This window comes from Panulirus ornatus, chromosome 18 (genome assembly GCF_036320965.1).
Source record: "Panulirus ornatus isolate Po-2019 chromosome 18, ASM3632096v1, whole genome shotgun sequence".
Taxonomy (NCBI): Eukaryota; Metazoa; Arthropoda; class Malacostraca; order Decapoda; family Palinuridae; genus Panulirus; species Panulirus ornatus.
The window spans coordinates 1,966,221-1,987,468 of NC_092241.1; the positions used below are offsets into that span (position 1 = coordinate 1,966,221).

A 21,248-nucleotide genomic window follows, 5' to 3' on the forward strand; every position below is an offset into this window, starting at 1 on the left:
TTCTCACATACATTCTTCTTCTATATATAGAGCGTTATTGGATTATGTGTTAATTGATAGGCGCGTGAAAGAGACACTTTTAGATGTTAATGTGCTGAGGGGGGCAAATGGGGTGATATCTAATCACTATTTTATGGGAAGGTGACGTTTATAGAGTTTTTCAGAAAAAAAAATAGAGAATGTTGGGTTAGATAGAGTGGTGAGAGTCAGTTAGCTTGGAAAGGAGATTTGTGTGAGGAAGTACCAGGGGAGAATGAGTGGAGAATGGAAAAACGTGAGAGGAAGGGATGTCAGGGATGTATGGGAGGAATGGGATGTTTTGGGGGAAGCAGTGATGGCTTGCACAAGGGATGTCTGTGGCGTGAGAATGGTGGTAGGTGGGCACATTAGAACGGGTAGTGAGTGGTGGGATGAAGAAGTAAGATTATTAGTGAAATAGAACAGAGAGGCATTTGGACGATTTTTGCAGGGAAATTGTGCGAATGACTGGGAGCTGTATAAAAGAAAGGGGCAGGATGTGATGAGAAAGGTGGAAGAGTTGAAAAAGAGGGCAAATGAGAGTTGGGGTGAGAGAGTATCGATAAAATTTAGCGAGAATATGAAGATGTTTTGGTAAGAGGTAAATAAAGTGCGTAAGACTAGAGAACAAATGGGAACATCCGTGAAGAGGGCGAATGGGGAGGTGATAACAAGTAGTGGTGAAGTGAGAAGGAGATGGAGTGAGTATTCTGAAGGTTTGTTGAATGTGTTTGTTGATAGAATGGTAGATATAGGGTCTTTTGGTCGAGGTGGTGTGCGAAGTGAGATGGTCAGGGAGAATGGTTTGGTAAACAGAGAAGAGGTAGTGAAAGCTTTGCGGAGGATGAAAGCCGGCAAGGCGGCATGTTGGAATGGTATTGCAATGGATTTTATTGAAAAGCGAGGTGACCGTCTTCTTGACTGGTTGGTGATGATATTCAATGTGTGTATGGTTTATGGTGAAGTGCCTGAGGATTGGCGGAATGTATGCATAGTGCCATTGTACAAAGGCAAAGGGGATAAAGGTGTGTTCAAATTTCAGAGGTATAAATTTGTTGAGTATTCCTTGGAAATCATACGGGAGGGTATTGATTGAGAGGGTGAAGGCATGTATAGAGCATCAGATTGGGGAAGAGCAGTGTGGTTTCAGAAGTGGTAGGGGATGTGTGGATCAGGTGTTTGCTTTGAAGTATGTATGTGACAAATACTTAGGAAAACCTATACAACCCTATTTATAGCCAATTTCTCGCAACCATAAACATTGTTGGAACCACTATTCCTTCAAATATACCCATTTTTTGTCTCCAAGATAACGTTCTCGCCTTTCACACCTTCTTTACCGCCCCCGAACCTTTGACCCCTCCCCCACCATGTGACTCTCTTCCCCTTCATTGGTTCCATCCGCTCCTAAGTCCACTTCCAGGTTTCTAAAACACTTCACTTCCTCCAGTTTTTCTCCATCCAAACTTACCTCCCAATTAGCTTGTCCCTCAACCATACTGAATCTAATAACCTTAACCTTATTAACATTTACTCTAAGCTTTCTTCTTTCCCACACATTACAAAAGTCAGTCACCGGCTTCTGCAGTTTCTCACCCGAATTAGCCACCAGCGCTGTATCATCAGCGAACAACAACTGACTCATTTCCCAAGCCCTCTCATCCAAAACAGACTGCATTCTTGTCCCTCTCTCCAAAACTCATCCATTCACCTCCCTAACCACCCCATCTATAAACAAATTGAACAACCATGGAGACATCACTTATCCCTGCCGCAAACCGACATTCACTGGGAACCAATTACTTTCCTCTCTTTCTACTAGTACACCTGCCTAACATCCTTGGTAAATACTTTTCACTGCTTCTAGGAACTTAAGACCCACCCCTTATGCTCTTAAAACCTTCCATAAATCGTCTCTATGAACCCTAGTATGTGCCTTCTCTAGATCCATTAATGCTTCATATAAGTAAATCTACCACATCCTCCTCCACTTCTAAAACCAAACTGCTCTTCCCCAGTCTGATGCTATGTACATGTCTTTACCCTCTCAATCAGTACCCTCCCATATAATTTCCCAGGAACATCCAACATTCATACGCCTCTGTAATTTGAACACTCACCATTATCCCCTTTGCCTTTGTACTACCATGGCAATATGCATGCATTCCACCAATCCTGAGGCACTTCACCATGATCCATATATACCTTGAATATCTTTACCAACTAATCAGCAACACTTTTACTCCCCTATTTTAATAAATTCCACTGCAATAACATCTAAACCCGCCGCCTTGCCGGCTTTTATCGTCCGCAAAGCTTTCACTACCTCTTCTCTGTTTACCAAACCATTCTCATTTACTCTCTCACTTCGCACACCGCCCCAAGCTAAACACCCTATATCTGCCCCTCTATCATCAAACACATTCAAGAAACCTTGAAAATCTTCACTCCATCTTCTTCTCACTTCATCACTACTTGTTATTACCTGCCCATTTGTCCCCTTCGCCAATGTTCCTATTTGTTCTCTTTTCTTACGCACTTTATTTACCTCCTTCCAAAACATCTTTTTATTCTCCCTAAAATCTAATGATACTCTGTCACACGTCTCATTTTCCCCCTTTTTTACATCTTGCACCATTTTCTTAACCTCCTGCCGCTTTCTTTTATACATCTCCCAGTCATTTGCACTACTTCCCTGCAAGAATTGTCCAACCGTCTCTCTCTTCTCTTTCACTAATAATCTTACATCTTCTCACCAATCACTACCCTTTGTAATCTGCCCACCTCCTGCCTTTCTCATACCACATGCATCTTTTGCGGAAGCTATCACTGCTTCCAAAAATACATCCCATTTCTCCTTGCTCCCCTTACGTCATATGTTCTCACATTTTGGGATTCTGGACTCGATCCCTCCAGGTACTTCCTCACACAAATATCCTTTCCAAGCTCACTTACTCTCACCACTCTCTTCTCCCCAACACTCTCTCTTCTTTTCTGAAAACCTCTACAAATCTTCACTTTCGCCTCCTCCAGATAATGATCAGACATTCCCCTCAGCACATTACCATCCAACAGTCTCTCTATCTCTCTTTTACACGCTTATCAATTAAGACGTAATCCAATAACTGTCTCTGGCCATGTGTGTGTATTATATATATATATATATATATATATATATATATATATATATATATATATATATATATATATATATATATATATATATATATATATATATATAGAGAGAGAGAGAGAGAGAGAGAGAGAGAGAGAGAGAGAGAGAGAGAGAGAGAGAGAGAGAGTACACAACGTTATTTCATAAATACCTCAGGACTTTAGTTTTGCCGATATGCATCAAATAGACGAATTCATCAGAGTTCCAGTCAGGCTTACATATATATAAAGTATTTACTCATATCCATCTTAGATATTTTTGTGAAGACACTTCAGTGTGAAGGCCAGTAATGACGACATAGTACTACTGTGAAACTGTATTTCCCCGAGTCAAGTTAATCTCGTGCATACAACATACCTCACTCTTAGTTTCACTTCCATGTGATAATGTATTGGGACACAAACATTAGCCAACAAATATTGAGCGTCACTCTTTTCCTTGTCGTAGTCTCGGAGTCATAATCTCTATGATCGTGTACTGAGACACCATTATAACTCTGGAGAATTACCTTTGCTTTATAGGATAAATAGGAAGGAAGATGACACCCAGGCGACTCCAGGCGACCTTGAGGGCTAATGATAGGACTATCAATTTTCCAGTTTTTATAGAAGGATCAGTTTGTGAATCAATGCATCCCCAGCAATCTCAGATGACAAAGGGGTAAAATCTGGTCATCCCAGCATGTATGGGTCGAAGAGGTAATCATATGTTTCTTATTGATCAGGCTGGCAGGGCATATGCTGAGTTTGTGAGCGAGAGCAGTGACATCGTGATCACAAGATTCTTTGGAATCTTCTTCGCTTTCTTCCAGTCGACACAAGTGTGGGGCAACCTCATCTCCTCCTCAGGTAAAGTTTCTGAGTGCTCCTTATTCGTAAGGCCCTTGTGCAAATAAAATATTTTTCTTCACAGTCTACCCGTCCTTCTCTCTCTCTCTCTCTCTCTCTCTCTCTCTCTCTCTCTCTCTCTCTCTCTCTCTCTCTCTCTCTCTCTCTCTCTCTCGCAACTACCCCTCAACCTTACATCAAAAACCACTTGCAGTTCTGTCCATTGGTGTAAAGGAAGCAAACGGGACGAACGAGACAGCGCTGATGTCATGCGGCTATAACTTCTGCATCGAGAACTCGCCAGGTCCGTCGACGGACGGCGACGAGGAATCAGAAGAGAGGGATGGTCCGCCACTCTGGCAGATCTACACCATGGCGTCCATCTACGTGGCGTTCGCCTTTATGTCCTCCATTACCATTTTCATCTTTGTAGATCCACTAAGCAAGTAGGTACTCGACTGATGGCATATTTCTTGAGATGCGTTCGTCGTTTAACACTAACAAACGTTTACTTGCCAATCGCTGTTTAGGAAAAGTTTTAAAAGATGAACTCCTCTACGTTCTTGGGGATTCCTGCTTAGGATCACTTATCACCTCAGTAGAATGCATGTATATTTCATGGAACCATTTCCTCGAATCGTTTTCATTCTTGATGAAGAACTGATGAAGTAAGACCATCAGTATGAACGTTTACATGTAACGTTGTCAGTCAGACCATGGTAGACTACTGACACATGCCTGTGCCCTCAAACATTTCTTCATGACCTAAGTTTTTGAAACTACCAACCTTACTAAGGACGACAGAGCTGCTGAGAAACAGTGTTTAGAGTGGGGCTTACAACATCACGCAGTCTGCCATTACCAACAAATATATTGCCTCTCATGTCTCGTCTTGCTGGTTGCTGTCAGTACCTTCAGGTTCTCTTATCTGTCGGTGGTATTGGTAGTAAAATTATCTCTCTTGCCTAAAGAAAGCGTACAGCCACGAGCACTTCTAGACTTTCTATCCAAAGCTCTGTTCACGAAAATTTACAAACCACACATTTAAGTTAAACTATTTACCCTATGCAAGGGTATTCAAAGAATGCATATGAATTCAAACAGCAACAGATCACTGGGTCCCTTTGAGACTGTTTGTGATAGTAGAAGATATCAGAAACTCATTGATAAGTGTTTTAAGATTTACTGGGCATACATGATTCAAAAAGAAAAACCTGCAAACTTACACTTTGACAAAGGAGTCATAAGCGAAATATTTTCAGTTTTTCTTGAATATATCTACAGCGCTGTTCTTAACCACTCTGATTAGATAATCTTATGTTAACAATCCTGTTGAAGAAAACATTTTTGCCTATTTTGAGGTAAAACGTTTGCCCGTATGTTTGTATACATTACTATGAGTGAAATCAGACAAATCCAGATGTAAGGATGCTGTTAGATCAAGATTATTAAAGCCTTTGATTATTTTGAATACTTGTATTAAGATCAACTCTTAACATTCTCTTTTCTGTAGTTGAACAACTTGGACATCATGATACAGTGATAAGATTCTGACATTTTCTTACAAAGCATTTCAAGCCATTAAGGCTTTGTCTTCGTCTGTTCTCTTTATGCATTGACGCATCATTGATATAGATGGTAAGTGACGCTCATGTTTGTGATTCACTGGATCATTTACATATGCTTGATAAGAAAAGCTATGGATAGATAGTGTTATGATTTTAAAGCATTCGCTTGTCAGGAGAGACCAAAATCACACACCCTCTCCAGAGTCAGACCACAGAGAACTTTACGTGGTTTCCCTCAGCTGCTCTAATTCACTTCATCCTGCGCAGCCTAACACCCCTCCTGTACCTTGTACGAAGTGGGCTGGGGAGACCGGGTGGTTTTGTTGGACTTTTCTCTCCGGCATGAGCTTCTGGAAGTTGATGAATTAGACGACTGCTGTGACGAGCTAGTCAATTTGTGAGGTTTAAACTGGCTACGATGAGAGCAGTCGTATGCTTTGAAGGGACAATTGGCTTCCCATCACACCAATGAATGGCCCAAGAGATCCCCCGTCACATCTTGTAACCTCACGTGGTGAAAGATAGTCTCGTTGTCCAACGGTACCATACCGGCCAACCACGCGGTAATACCGGGAATCAAGTCTTACATGTCCAAAATATCACAAGTCTTACATGTCCAAAATATCAACCAAGTTTCCATGACCATAAATGCAACCCCCAACAAGGAATATTGTCACCAGTGTAAAACTTTGTCATCTCTTCGATATATCCAGCACACGGTCAAGATATATAAACATTACCGTTGTGGTGGAGGATTGATTTGATGATGTGTACAGGAGATATCACGGACCATTGCTTGGTCTGAGATGGAAAGCTTTTGTCACCTCACGGTCACACTAGTTAACGTACTGACCTGCTATGACGTACAATAGGTATATATATATATATATATATATATATATATATATATATATATATATATATATATATATATATATATATATATATATATATATATATATTTATTTATTTATTTATTTATCTATTTATTTATTTTGCTTTGTCGCTGTCTCCCGCGTTTGCGAGGTAGCGCAAGGAAACAGACGAAAGAAATGGCCCAATCCACCCCCATACACATGTATATACATACACGTCCACACAAGCAAATATACATACCTATACATCTCAATGTACACATATATATACACGCACAGACACATACATATATACCCATGCACACAATTCACACTGTCTGCCTTTATTCATTCCCATCGCCACCTCGCCACACATGGAATACCATCCCCCTCCCCCCCTCATGTGTGCGAAGTAGCGCTAGGAAAAGACAACAAAGGCCCCATTCGTTCACACTCAGTCTCTAGCTGTCATGCAATAATGCCCGAAACCACAGCTCCCTTTCCACATCCAGGCCCCACACAACTTTCCATTGTTTACCCCAGACGCTTCACATGCCCTGATTCAATCCACTGACAGCACGTCAACCCCGGTATGCCACATCGATCCAATTCACTCTATTCCTTGCCCGCCTTTCACCCTCCTGCATGTTCAGTCCCCGGTCACTCAAAATCTTTTTCACTCCACCTTTCCACCTCCAATTTGGTCTCCCACTTCTCCTCGTTCCCTCCACCTCAGACACATATATCCTCTTGGTCAATCTTTCCTCACTCATTCTCTCCATGTGCCCAAACCATTTCAAAACACCCTCTTCTGCTCTCTCAACCACGCTCTTTTTATTTCCACACATCTCTCTTACCCTTACGTTACTTACTCGATCAAACCACCTCACACCACACATTGTCCTCAAACATCTCATTTCCAGCACATCCATCCTCCTGCGCACAACTCTATCCATAGCCCACGCCTCGCAACCATACAGCATTGTTGGAACCACTATTCCTTCAAACATACCCATTTTTGCTTTCCGAGATAATGTATATATATATATATATATATATATATATATATATATACATATATATACACCCCCTTTTTTTAATAAATTCCACTGCAATACCATCCAAACCCGCTGCCTTGCCGGCTTTCATCTTCTGCAAAGCTTTCACTACCTTTTCTCTGTTTACCAAATTATTTCCGCCCTCGACCAAAACACCCTATATCTGCCACTCTGTCATCAAACACATTCAACAAACCTTGAAAATACTCACTCCATCTTCTCAAATCACCACTACTTGTTATAACCTTCTCATTAGCCCCCTTCACCAATGTTCCCATTTGTTCTCTTGTCTTACGGACAAAACATCTTTATATTCTCCCTAAAATTTAATGATACTCTCTCACCCCAGCTCTCATTTGCCCTCTTTTTCACCTCTTGCACCTTTCTCTTGACCTCCTGCCTCTTTCTTTCATACATCTTCCACTCATTTGCATTATTTCCCTGCAAATATCGTCCAAATGCCTCTCTCTTCTCTTTCACTAACAATCTTCCTTCTTCATCCCACCACTCGCTACCCTTTCTAATCTGCCCACCTCCCACGTTTCTCATGCCACAAGGATCTTTTGCGCAAGCCATCACTGCTTCCCTAAATACATCCCATTCCTCCCCCACCTCCCTTACGTCCTTTGCTCTCACCTTTTTCCATTCTGCACTCAATCTCTCTTGGTACTTCCTTGCACAAGTCTCCTTCCCAAGCCCACTTGCTCTCACCACTCTCTTCACCCCAACTTTCTCTCCTCCTTTCTGAAAACCTCTACAAATCTTCACTTTCGCCTCCACAAGATAATGATCAGACATCCCTCCAGTTGCACCTCTCAGCACATTAACATCCAAAAGTCTCTCTTTCGCGCGCCTGTCAATTAACACGCAATCCACGTAATTCTAGCCATCTCTCCTTCTTACTTGCGCATACTTATGTATATCTCTCTTTTTAAACCAGGTATTCCCAATCACACAGAACACCCCATATACACTAATTATTCCCTCAACTGCCACTTTATTCAACTTTGCATTTAAATCACCCATCTCTATAACCTAGTCTCGTGCATCAAAACTACTAACACTCACTCAGCTGCTCCCAATACACTTGCCTCTCATGATCTTTCTTCTCATAGGCACCAATAACCACCCATCTCTCTCCATTCCTGGGGATAAGAGAGAAAGAATACTTCCCACGTATTCCCTGTGTGTCGTAGAGGGCGACTAAAAGGAGAGGGATTGTGGGCCAAGTGAGGATTTCCCTCAAAGGCTCAGTCCTCTGTTCTTAACGCTACCTCGCTAACGCGGGAAATGGCTAATAGTATGAAAGAAAAAGATATATATATATATATATATATATATATATATATATATATATATATATATATATATATATATATATATATATATATATATATATATATATATATATATATATATATATATATATATATATATATATATATATATATATATATATATATATATATATATATATATATATATATATATATATATATATATATATATATATATATATTCCTTGCCCTCCTTTCACCCTCCTGCATGTTCAGGCCCCGATCACACAAAATCTTTTTCACTCCATCTTTCCACCTCCAATTTGGTCTCCCACTTCTCGTTCCCTCCACCTCCGACACATATATCCTCTTGGTCAATCTTTCCTCACTCATTCTCTCCATGTGCCCAAACCATTTCAAAACACCCTCTTCTGCTCTCTCAACCACGCTCTTTTTATTTCCACATATCTCTCTTACCCTCACGTTACTTACTCGATCAAACCACCTCACACCACACATTGTCCTCAAACATCTCATTTCCAGCACATCCATCCTCCTGCGCACAACTCTATCCATAGCCCACGCCTCGCAACCATACAACATATATATATATATATATATATATATATATATATATATATATATATATATATATATATATATATATATATATATGTGTGTGTGAGAAATACTTAGAAAAGCAAATGGAATTGTATGTAGCATTTATGGATCTGGAGAAGGCATATGATAGAGTTGATAGAGATACTCTGTGGAAGGTATTAAGAATATATGGTGTGGGAGGCAAGTTGTTAGAAGCAGTGAAAAGTTTTTATCGAGGATGTAAGGCATGTGTACGTGTAGGAAGAGAGGAAAGTGATTGGTTCTCAGTGAATGTAGGTTTGCGGCAGGGGTGTGTGATGTCTCCATGGTTGTTTAATTTGTTTATGGATGGGGTTGTTAGGGAGGTGAATGCAAGAGTTTTGGAAAGAGGGGCAAGTATGAAGTCTGTTGGGGATGAGAGAGCTTGGGAAGTGAGTCAGTTGTTGTTCGCTGATGATACAGCGTTGGTGGCTGATTCATGTGAGAAACTGCAGAAGCTGGTGACTGAGTTTGGTAAAGTGTGTGAAAGAAGAAAGTTAAGAGTAAATGTGAATAAGAGCAAGGTTATTAGGTAGAGTAGGGTTGAGGGTCAAGTCAATTGGGAGGTGAGTTTGAATGGAGAAAAACTGGAAGAAGTAAAGTGTTTTAGATATCTGGGAGTGGATCTGGCAGCGGATGGAACCATGGAAGCGGAAGTGGATCATAGGATGGGGGAGGGGCCAAAATTCTGGGAGCTTTGAAGAATGTGTGGAAGTCGAGAACATTATCTCAGAAAGCAAAAATGGGTATGTTTGAAGGAATAGTGGTTCCAACAATGTTTTATGGTTGCGAGGCGTGGGCTATGGATAGAGTTGTGCGCAGGAGGATGGATGTGCTGGAAATGAGATGTTTGAGGACAATGTGTGGTGTGAGGTGGTTTGATCGAGTAAGTAACGTGAGGGTAAGAGAGATGTGTGGAAATAAAAAGAGCGTGGTTGAGAGAGCAGAAGAGGGTGTTTTGAAATGGTTTGGGCACATGGAGAGAATGAGTGAGGAAAGATTGACCAAGAGGATATATGTGTCGGAGGTGGAGGGAACGAGGAGAAGTGGGAGACCAAATTGGAGGTGGAAAGATGGAGTGAAAAAGATTTTGTTTGATCGGGGCCTGAACATGCAGGAAGGTGAAAGGAGGGCAAGGGATAGAGTTTCCCCCCCAAAAAAAGAAATAATCGAATATATAAAGGTATAATGAATGCCAGTTATAAACAAGTCTGATCTTATCACAAACCAGTTCTGAGCATTTCTAGAACTATCATATTACTGTCATGACTCACAGAAGTGAGCATAGTCTCCCTGATGGGTCCACAGAAGGAGAAGTAATAATGCTTCATGAGATATAATCTACAGTGATAGACATTCCTAACATTATTTTTCTCTACAAGTTGTTTCGCGACACAAATGTCTCAAAGTGGTTTGGTTATTCACTTGTCAGATTTAAGCTCACTGATGGCATCTCTGACGGCGGGAAGAGCAGCCTGCAGCTGCTGGTGGCCACCTTCAACCACATGCGCCACCCGTACCAGCTGCTGATCATCCCGCTAACCATCTGGTCGGGTGTAGAGCAGGCTTTCCTCGGAACAGATTTTACAGCGGTAAGTATCATACTGTAGTTATCGAAATCTGTGTCAATGTACATATCTCATCAGCATGATACGCGTATGTCTATATAGTAAAATTGCCTACTTTATATATATATATATATATATATATATATATATATATATATATATATATATATATATATATATATATATATATATATATATATATATATATATATATATATATTACTTTGTCGCTGTCTCCCGCGTTAGTCAGGTAGCACAAGGAAACAGACGAAAGAATGGCCCAACCCACCCACATACACATGTATATACATACACGTCTACACACGCAAATATACATACCTATACTTCTCAACGTATACATATATATGCACACACAGACATATACATAAATATACATGTACATGATTCATACTGTCTGCCTTTATTCATTCCCATCGCCACCCCGCCACACATGAAATAACAACCCCCTCCTCCCGCATGTGCGCGAGGTAGCGCTAGGGAAAGACAACAAAGGCCACATTCGTTCAGACTTAGTCTCTAGCTGTCATGTAATAATGCATCGAAACCACAGCTCCCTTTCCACATCCAGGCCCCACAGAACGTTCCATATATATATATATATATATATATATATATATATATATATATATATATATATATATATATATATATATATATATATATATATATATATATATATATATATATACCTTTCACCCTCCTGCATCTTCAGGCTCCGATCGCTCAAAATCATTTTCACTCCATCCTTCCACCTGTAATTTGGTCTCCCACTTCTCCTCGTACCCTCCACCTCTGACATATATATATATATATATATATATATATATATATATATATATATATATATATGTATATATATATATATATATATATATATATATATATATATATATATATATATATTTATATATATATATATATATATATATATATATATATATATATATATATATATATATATATATATATATATATATATATATATATATATATATATAAATATATATTTTTTTTTTTTTTCATACTATTCGCCATTTCCCGCATTAGCGAGGTAGCGTTAAGAACAGAGGACTGGGCCTTTGAGGGAATATCCTCAAATGGCCCCCTTCTCTGTTCCTTCTTTTGGAAAATTTAAAAAAAAAATGAGAGGGGAGGATTTCCAGCCCCCCGCTCCCTTCCCTTTTAGTCGCCTTCTACGACATGCAGGGAATACGTGGGAAGTATTCTTTCTCCCCTATATATATATTTATCTATTTATTCACTTTGCCCCGTCGCCGTCCCCCGCACCAGCGAGGCAGTGCAAGGAAACAGACGAAAGAATGGCCCAATATATATATATATATATATATATATATATATATATATATATATATATATATATATATATATATATATATATATATATATATAGTGAGGTAGCGCAATGAAACAGACGAAAGAATGGCCCAACCCACCCATATAGACAGGTATATACATACACGTCCACACAAGCACATATACATACCAATACATTTCAACGTATACATACATATACATGCACAGACATATCCATATAGATACAGGTACACAATTCATACTTGCTGTCTATATTCACTCCCGTCGCTACCCCGCCACACATGAAATGACAACCCCCTCCCCACGCATGCGCGCGAGGTACCGCTAGGAAAAGATAACAAAGGCCACATTCGTTCACAATCAGTCTCTAGATGTCATGTATAATGCGCCAAAACTACAGCTCCCTTTCCACATGCAGGCCTCACAAAACCTTGCTTGGCTTACAAAAAAGCTTAATATGCCCTATTTCAATCCATTGATAGCACCTCGACTCAGGTATACCACATCGTTCCAATTCACTCTATTCCTTGCACGCCTTTCACCCTCCTGCATGTTCAGGCTCCGATCGCTCAAAATCTTTTTCACTCCATCCTTCCACCTCTAATTTGGTCTCCCACTTTTCCTCGTTCCCTCCACCTCTGACACATATATCCTCTTTGTCAATCTTTCCTCACGCATTCTTTCGATGTGACCAAACAACTTCAGAATACTTTCTTCTGCTCTTTCAACCACCCTCTTTTTATTACCACACATCTCTCTTACCCTTTCATTAATTACTCGATCAAACCACCTCACACTACATACTGTCCTCACACATCTCATTTCCAACACATCCACCCTCATCCGCACACTTCTATCAATAGCTCACGCCTCGCTACCACATATTGTCCTCACACATCTCATTTCCAACACATCCACCCTCATCCGCACACTTCTATCAATAGCCCACGCCTCGCTACCACATAACGTTGTTAGAAGCACCATTCCTCCAAACATATCCATTTTGCTTTACGATATAATGTTCGTATTCATATACTTCCGCGTTGTAGTTAGGTTCGGTTAAATGCTATCTGCTGGCTAGGTGCGCCTGTTGGGAAGTGACCGTTGTAGACCCCGTTGCTCACCAACGTGAGACGAAGGGTATTCGAGTGCATAGTATTCGAATAGTTATTTCGTATTAGCCAGGCCCATAGCCTAGCGGTAGCATTCCCGCCTGTTGCAAAGGGTCCCAGGTTCGTTCCTTGCTGTTGGAGGTTTGTATGTTCTATGAAGGTGCGCGTTCTTATACACTTTGTTCGTATGTATATATATATATATATATATATATATATATATATATATATATATATATATATATATATATATATATATATATATATATTTTTTTTTTATTATACTTTGTCGCTGTCTCCCGCGTTTGCGAGGTAGCGCAAGGAAACAGACGAAAGAAATGGCCCAACCCACCCCCATACACATGTATATACATACGTCCACACACGCAAATATACACACCTACACAGCTTTCCATGGTTTACCCCAGCCGCTTCACATGCCTTGATTCAATCCACTGACAGCACGTCAACCCCGGTATACCACATCGCTCCAATTCACTCTATTCCTTGCCCTCCTTTCACCCTCCTGCATGTTCAGGCCCCGATCACACAAAATCTTTTTCACTCCATCTTTCCACCTCCAATTTGGTCTCCCTCTTCTCCTCGTTCCCTCCACCTCCGACATATATATCCTCTTGGTCAATCTTTCCTCACTCATTCTCTCCATGTGCCCAAACCACTTCAAAACACCCTCTTCTGCTCTCTCAACAACGCTCTTTTTATTTCAACACATCTCTCTTACCCTTACGTTACTCACTCGATCAAACCACCTCACACCACACATTGTCTTCAAACATTTCATTTCCAGCACATCCATCCTCCTGCGCACTACTCTATCCATAGCCCACGCCTCGCAACCATACAACATTGTTGGAACCACTATTCCTTCAAACATACCCATTTTTGCTTTCCGAAATAATGTTCTCGACTTCAACACATTCTTCAAGGCTCCCAGAATTTTCGCCCCCTCCCCCACCCTATGATTCACTTCCGCTTCCATGGTTCCATCCACTGCCAAATCCACTTCCAGATATCTAAAACACTTCACCTTCTCCAGTTTCTCTCCATTCAAACTTACCTCCCAATTGACTTGACCCTCAACCCTACTGTACCTAATAACGTTACTCTTATTCACATTTACTCTCAACTTTCTTCTTTCACACACTTTACCAAACTCAGTCACCAGCTTCTGCAGTTTCTAACATGAATCACCCACCAGCGCTGTATCATCAGCGAACAACAACTGACTCACTTCCCAAGCTCTCTCATCCACAACAGACTGCATACTTGCCCCTCTTTCCAAAACTCTTGCATTCACCTCCCTAACAACCCCATCCATAAACAAATCAAACAACCATGGAGACATCACACACCCCTGCCGCAAACCTACATTCACTGTGAACCAATCACTTTCCTCGCTTCCTACACGTACACATGCCTTACATCCTCGATAAAAACTTTTCACTGCTTCTAACAACTTTCCTCCCACACCATATATTCTTAATACCTTCCACAGAGCATCTCTATCAACTCTATCATATGCCTTCTCCAGATCCATAAATGCTACATACAAATCCATTTGCTTTACTAAGTATTTCTCACATACATTCCTCAAAGCAAAGACCTGATCAACACATCCTCTACCACTTCTGAAACCACACTGCTCTTACCCAATCTGATGCTCTGTACATGCCTTCACCCTCTCAATCAATACCCTCCCATTTAATTTACCAGGAATACTCAACAAACTTATACCTCTGTAATTTGAGCACTCACCTTTGTCCCCTTTGCCTTTGTACAATGGCACTATGCAAGCATTCCGCCAATCCTCAGGCACCTCACCATGAATCATACATACATTAAACAACCTTACCAACCAGTCAACAATACAGTCACCCCCCTTTTTTTTTATAGATTCCACTGCAATACCATCCAAATCCGCTGCCTTGCCTGCTTTCATCTTCCGCAAAGCTTTTACTACCTCTTCTCTGTTTACCAAATCATTTTCCCTAACCCTCTCACTTTGCACACCACCTCGACCAAAACACCTTATACCTGCCACTCTATCATCAAACACTTTCAACAAACCTTCAAAATACTCACTCCACCTCCTTCTCACATCACTACTACTTGTTATCACCTCCCCATTAGCCCCCTTCAATGAAGTTCCCATTTGTTCCCTTGTCTTACGCACTTTATTTACCTCCTTCCAGAACATCTTTTCATTCTCCCTAAGATTTAATGATACTCTCTCACCCCAACTCTCATTTGCCCTCTTTTTCACCTCTTGCACCTTTCTCTTGACCTCCTGCCTCTTTCTTTTATACTTCTTCCACTCATTTGGATTATTTCCCTGCAAAAATCATCCAAATGCCACTCTCTTCTCTTTCACTAATAATCTTACTTCTTCATCCCACCACTCACTACCTTTTCTAATCTGCCCACCTCCAACGCTACTCATGCCACAAGCATCTTCTGCGCAAGCCATCACTGCTTCTCTAAATGCATCCCATTTCTCCTCCACTCCCCTTACCTTCCTTGTTCTCACCTTTTTCCATTCTGTACTCAGTCTTTCCTGGTACTTCCTCACACAAGTCTCCTTCCCAAGCTCACTTACTCTCACCACTCTCTTCACCCCAACATTCTCTCTTCTTTTCTGAAAACCTCTACAAATCTTCACCTTCGCCTTCACAAGATAATGATCAGACATCCCTCCAGTTGCACCTCTCAGCACATTAACATCCAAAAGTCTCTCTTTTGCGCGCCTATCATTTAACACGTAATCCAATAACGCTCTCGGGCCATCTCTCCTACTTACATAGTATATTTATGTATATCTCTCTTTTCAAACCAGGTATTTCCAATCACCAGTCCTTTTTCAGCACGTAAATCTACAAGCTCTTCACTATTTCCATTTACAACACTGAACACCCCATGAAAACCAATTATTCCCTCAACTGCTACATTACTCACCTTTGCATTCAAATCACCCATCACTATAACCCGGTCTCGTGCATCAAAACTACTAACACACTCACTCAGCTGCTCCCAAAACACTTGCCTCTCATGATCTTTCTTCTCATGCCCAGGTGCATATGAACCAATAATCACCCATCTCTCTTCATCAACTTTCAGTTTTACCCATATCAGTCTAGAGTTTACTTCCTTTCACTCTATCACATACTCCCATCACTCCTGTTTCAGGAGTAGTGCTACTCCTTCCCTAGCTCTTGTCCTCTCACTAACCCCTGACTTTACTTCCAAGACATTCCCAAACCACTCTTCTCCTTTACCCTTGAGCTTCGTTTCACTCAGAGCCAAAACATCCAGGTTCCTTTCCTCAAACATACTACCTATTCCTCCTTTCTTCTCATCTTGGTTCCATCCACACACACTTAGACACCCCAATTTGAGCCTTCGAGGAGGATGAGCACTGCCCGCGTGACTCCTTCCGTGACTCCTTCTATATATATATATATATATATATATATATATATATATACATATATATATATATATATTTATATATATATATATATATATATATATATATATATATATATATATATATATATATATATATATATATATATATATATATATATATATATATATATATATATATATATATGTGTGTGTGTGTGTGTGTGTGTGTGTGTGTTTTCCAGTATAACCTTACATTCATATACTTTTATACACCGTTCCCAGTTACATAATAAATCCTTGTGGAAGCCTCCTTATACTTGTTTTTGCTTGTTTAGAAGATGCAGACAACTGTAATATATTAATAAGATTATAAGTAGAAACATTTACTTTTCCTCGATGCTGTTCATGGAAATTTTCATAGATGTTTCCACTTATGTGAAAAATAATTAATATCATTGTCTATGTCTCCTTCCGTTATGAATGTGATACTAACGTTCAGCTTGGATAGATGTGCAGAATGCCTAATTCAATGTTTTTCTACGGAACCCAAAAAGTTTCACGGGTATTCTTCAAAGCTTCCGAAAAATTCCTTAACGAATTAAAAGAAAATAAAGCGAGTTTGGAAGCCTAGTTATATAAGGAGCTCTTTTCATTCTAACGGTCGCCGAAGATTACCTGATTAAGCTATGAAATGGCCTTGATGAAGAAGGGGAGAGAATGGATGGAGATCATAGAGGCTTCAGAAAGTGCTACATATTGCTTACCGGGGAGAAGTTTCTCGACAAAGAAAATGTTGAATGACATTGGCCTAGATTTCATAGTGGTGATTCGTCATTTTCTTGTTGGCTGATGATATATTCATTTGCATTTTTCATATTTCATGTTTATTCAAAATCTGAATTATGACCAGGAACAATAATCAGTGATCGTGACTAGCAATGGCTATAGTTCCCCCGATCTGGTTCAGATAGGTCTTGCCTCAAGTTCATGTATCATGAGGTTTTCCGGAAATGCTTCCAATGGTCCTTGTGTTTCAGGCGTACTTCAGGTTTGCTATCGATTAACTGCTTTTAATGGTTCTCTTGTTCCAGGCGTACGTCACGTGTGGTCTTGGCGTTCACATGGTGGGCTACATTTTTGTCTTCTATGGCGTATGTGACTCCCTGTGTTCCATAAGCTTCACTCCTCTGGTGAAAAGATACGGACGTGTGCCCTTGTTCAGCCTAGGTTTCATCATTAACCTGATACTCATCATTACTTTTATCTACTGGCCGCCACACCCAGACGACCTGGTGTGGTTCTTCATCATCGTGGGTCTTTGGGGTGTGGCTGACGCCGTGTGGCAGACACAAATCAACGGTACTTTTTTTCATTTTCAGTCTTCCTACAATGCCTTACAATCATCTGAATGTGGCATACTTCTCTAAGAATGAGTTACAGATATCACTTAACTCTTTGAAGCTTAAAGGAACTGGTGGATTATGTCAACCCATTATCAAAGGTTTGTCGCTCTCCATATTTTGTAGTTAAACTCTCCTTATGTTTTCCAGCCTTGTATGGAGTGATCTTCTCTAGTGAGTCGGAGGCGGGATTTAGCAACTACCGTCTTTGGGAGTCCATGGGCTTCTTCATCGCTTACGCCTGCAGCACCGTCCTCTGTATTGACTCCAAGATCACCATCCTCCTCATCTTCCTTCTAATGGGTATCGCTGGCTATTACATTATCGAAGCTCTAGAAAAGATGGGTGGCCTCAAGAAAGATCAGGATGGAAGAGTTGTTCGAATAGATGTACTCATTATGAAATCACTTGAAGCTGTACTGGAGGACTAAATGGCATTCTTAATTCACAATGGTGTGTGCTGTGCCCTGCGTACACTAGCTAAGCATACCCTCCCCAGACAGGAGACAAAGGAGCTCGAGTATCTCCGCGTGTGGTACATATTGATTCTTGTTCACACGAATTAGCTGGAGTGTAGAGCGACTTCCCCACCGTAATGAAGTACGATATTCCTATCCTACAGCTCACCTACTTAACCGATTTGGAATGGAGTTGAATTGCTAGCCGATTAGTGTCAGGTTGTTAGGGGTAATTGCGATCCTATGATCAATAGAATGCCTCCCTTTATGTAAAAGAGGAGCTGTAGGATTCTGCAACCAAACTGGTTTACTTCAATTCTTTCCAGGGAAAATACAAGCAAGGAGTTAACTTATATAAAGAGATTTGCCGATTCTTTATCAACTAAGATGAATTGCTCTCCATAAATGCATGGAATTATTGCCTTCATTGGATATTCAAGTATGAGAGGTTGTGTGCAAGTGAACATCCATATTGATCGCACTAGTTATTGCTGTTACGTAAGATATTTTTAATGTGCAACTGTTGTTACTTAGGTATCACAACCAACTGAGAGTTAAAACTATTTAGCCACAAGAGAACCAAAATTGCATTAATGAAAATCCTGTTCATATTTGCACAAGTATTGTGGTTTTCTTTGTTGTTAGTCCTGGTGGCCACTAGTGTGAACCACGGTGACGAGCATAGTTGCCTGGCACTTTGATAGGGACACATGAGGAGATGTATATGAAGTCAGTTGCCCCAGTTCTCTGTATAGCTAATGCAAACACATCCAGATCATATTCTTCATGATGAGTGTGTCTGTCCTCCTCTCACTATACAAGATATTCATATTTAAAAAAAAATCAAGATATAAACCAAATTTGAATGAAATATAAGATGAATAAATATTTGTAATATTTGTCTATAACATATTTCTTTTGTAACGATGAATAAAATCTGATGCCCAGTCTCTCTCACTGATTCATATCCATTGACTTTTTTCTGCACACACACACACACACACACACACACACACACACACACACACACACACACACACACACACACACAGTGATGTTTGCTGGACTCAATGCGGCTCACTTAAGATCTTCGAAGGTCATCATTCCATCACACCCAGTACGTACACGGAAGGTGAGGGGGTGGGGGATAGTGGAGTATGATGGGGCCCCTAGATTATATAAATTATGGATATCAAGTCTGGTTGCTCACTTTCTATGAGTCTCACTAACAAAGGAAGCGGGACGAAAGCAGTTTTGAAATTACTATCGATGTAAAGGATATCTACGCCACAAATTTATGGGAGCAGTGAGATGTATCACGAATTGGCTAAAAGAGGTGTTATTGTGAGTAAACTTTTTATTTGTTATTATATATGCAGCCTGGTGGCAACACTGACAACGGTTCATCAAAAGATACTCCCTGGATAAAACTACTCTGTGTACTGACTAACTTTATCACTGTTATTCTCGCTTCTGTGAGGTAGCAGTCTGAGATCGTGAATGTAAGTAGAGTAACTGGTCCAAGTTAAGTCCAGACAGCAAACCCACCAAAGGCAGTCAAGCTAAACCTGCTTGTCACACATTAAAGTTGTTTATTTTACGTTTCCTCCCAGTTTGGTGTTAGCTAGAAATGGATTTTGATAAAAGAGATTACCAATACTAGGCAACTGTGAGAAGATCCACGAAATGGAAGCAAGAGGAAGGGATAGAACGTGTATCACCAGAGAATAAAAGTTTGGAACTTTTGGTTGAATTTGGTAATGATAGGATCTTAGGGTTATGAAAAGTGAGATGGAAATAATGAAACTCAAAAATCAATCTATAGATCAAGATAAGTTTCATGAAATACGAAAGAATAGAACTAAAGATTAAGACAAATGGTCATGAACAAAGACTGGCCTTTGTTGAGGAGGTTCATGATAATGTATGTAGTCAGAGGGATAAAGGTAGAATGATAAAATAACAGGAAATTCCCATAACACTGAGTACATATATTACTGAAAATAGCGGATAGGGAGGTGCAGTTTTCCCGGGCTGAACAACAGACTCGGAGTATGATGACTGACGCAGAGTGATAGGAACCTGGGTTCACAGAACCTAAGGTGCCCAGGGCACTAAGTGAAGTTGTAGATAGAATGATATGTACCGCTACAGACAGAACAATCAGCAAATATTATAGTCCGGTGCATGAGAATTTTAGTAAAGTGCGGAGAGTACAGGATCAGTGTTTATTAGCAAAATAGGATTTTATACAAAAAACCAGAGGCACAAAAGTAGATGAGCCCAAACTGATGGATATAGCAAGGAGGTGGATGCCACATGATAAAGAAAGATTATCTAGGCAAGAGCTCGGCAGGTGTAAACCTTTGATTACTTATGATATGACTGAAGAACATACACCAGATAAAGAAAAGAGGAAAGAAAGAGAGATGGTCATTAAAGTGTTGCTAGAGGCGATTGAATTACGAAAGGTAGTCTCTTATGATAAAAGCAAAACGAATAATCTTGTGGG

At 40.2% G+C, this 21,248-nt stretch overlaps 1 protein-coding gene across 1 annotated transcript; it reads left to right on the forward strand.

Moving 5' to 3' along the window:
* Nucleotides 1-3,360: 3,360 nt before the first annotated feature.
* LOC139754883 (UNC93-like protein) lies at nucleotides 3,361-19,678 on the forward strand. Its single transcript, XM_071672710.1, has 5 exons — nucleotides 3,361-4,041; nucleotides 4,235-4,466; nucleotides 10,849-11,008; nucleotides 17,970-18,237; nucleotides 18,429-19,678. The coding sequence occupies exons 1-5, from the start codon at nucleotides 3,879-3,881 to the stop codon at nucleotides 18,707-18,709; spliced, it is 1,104 nt and encodes a 367-aa protein (XP_071528811.1). The 5' UTR covers nucleotides 3,361-3,878; the 3' UTR covers nucleotides 18,710-19,678.
* Nucleotides 19,679-21,248: the final 1,570 nt, after the last annotated feature.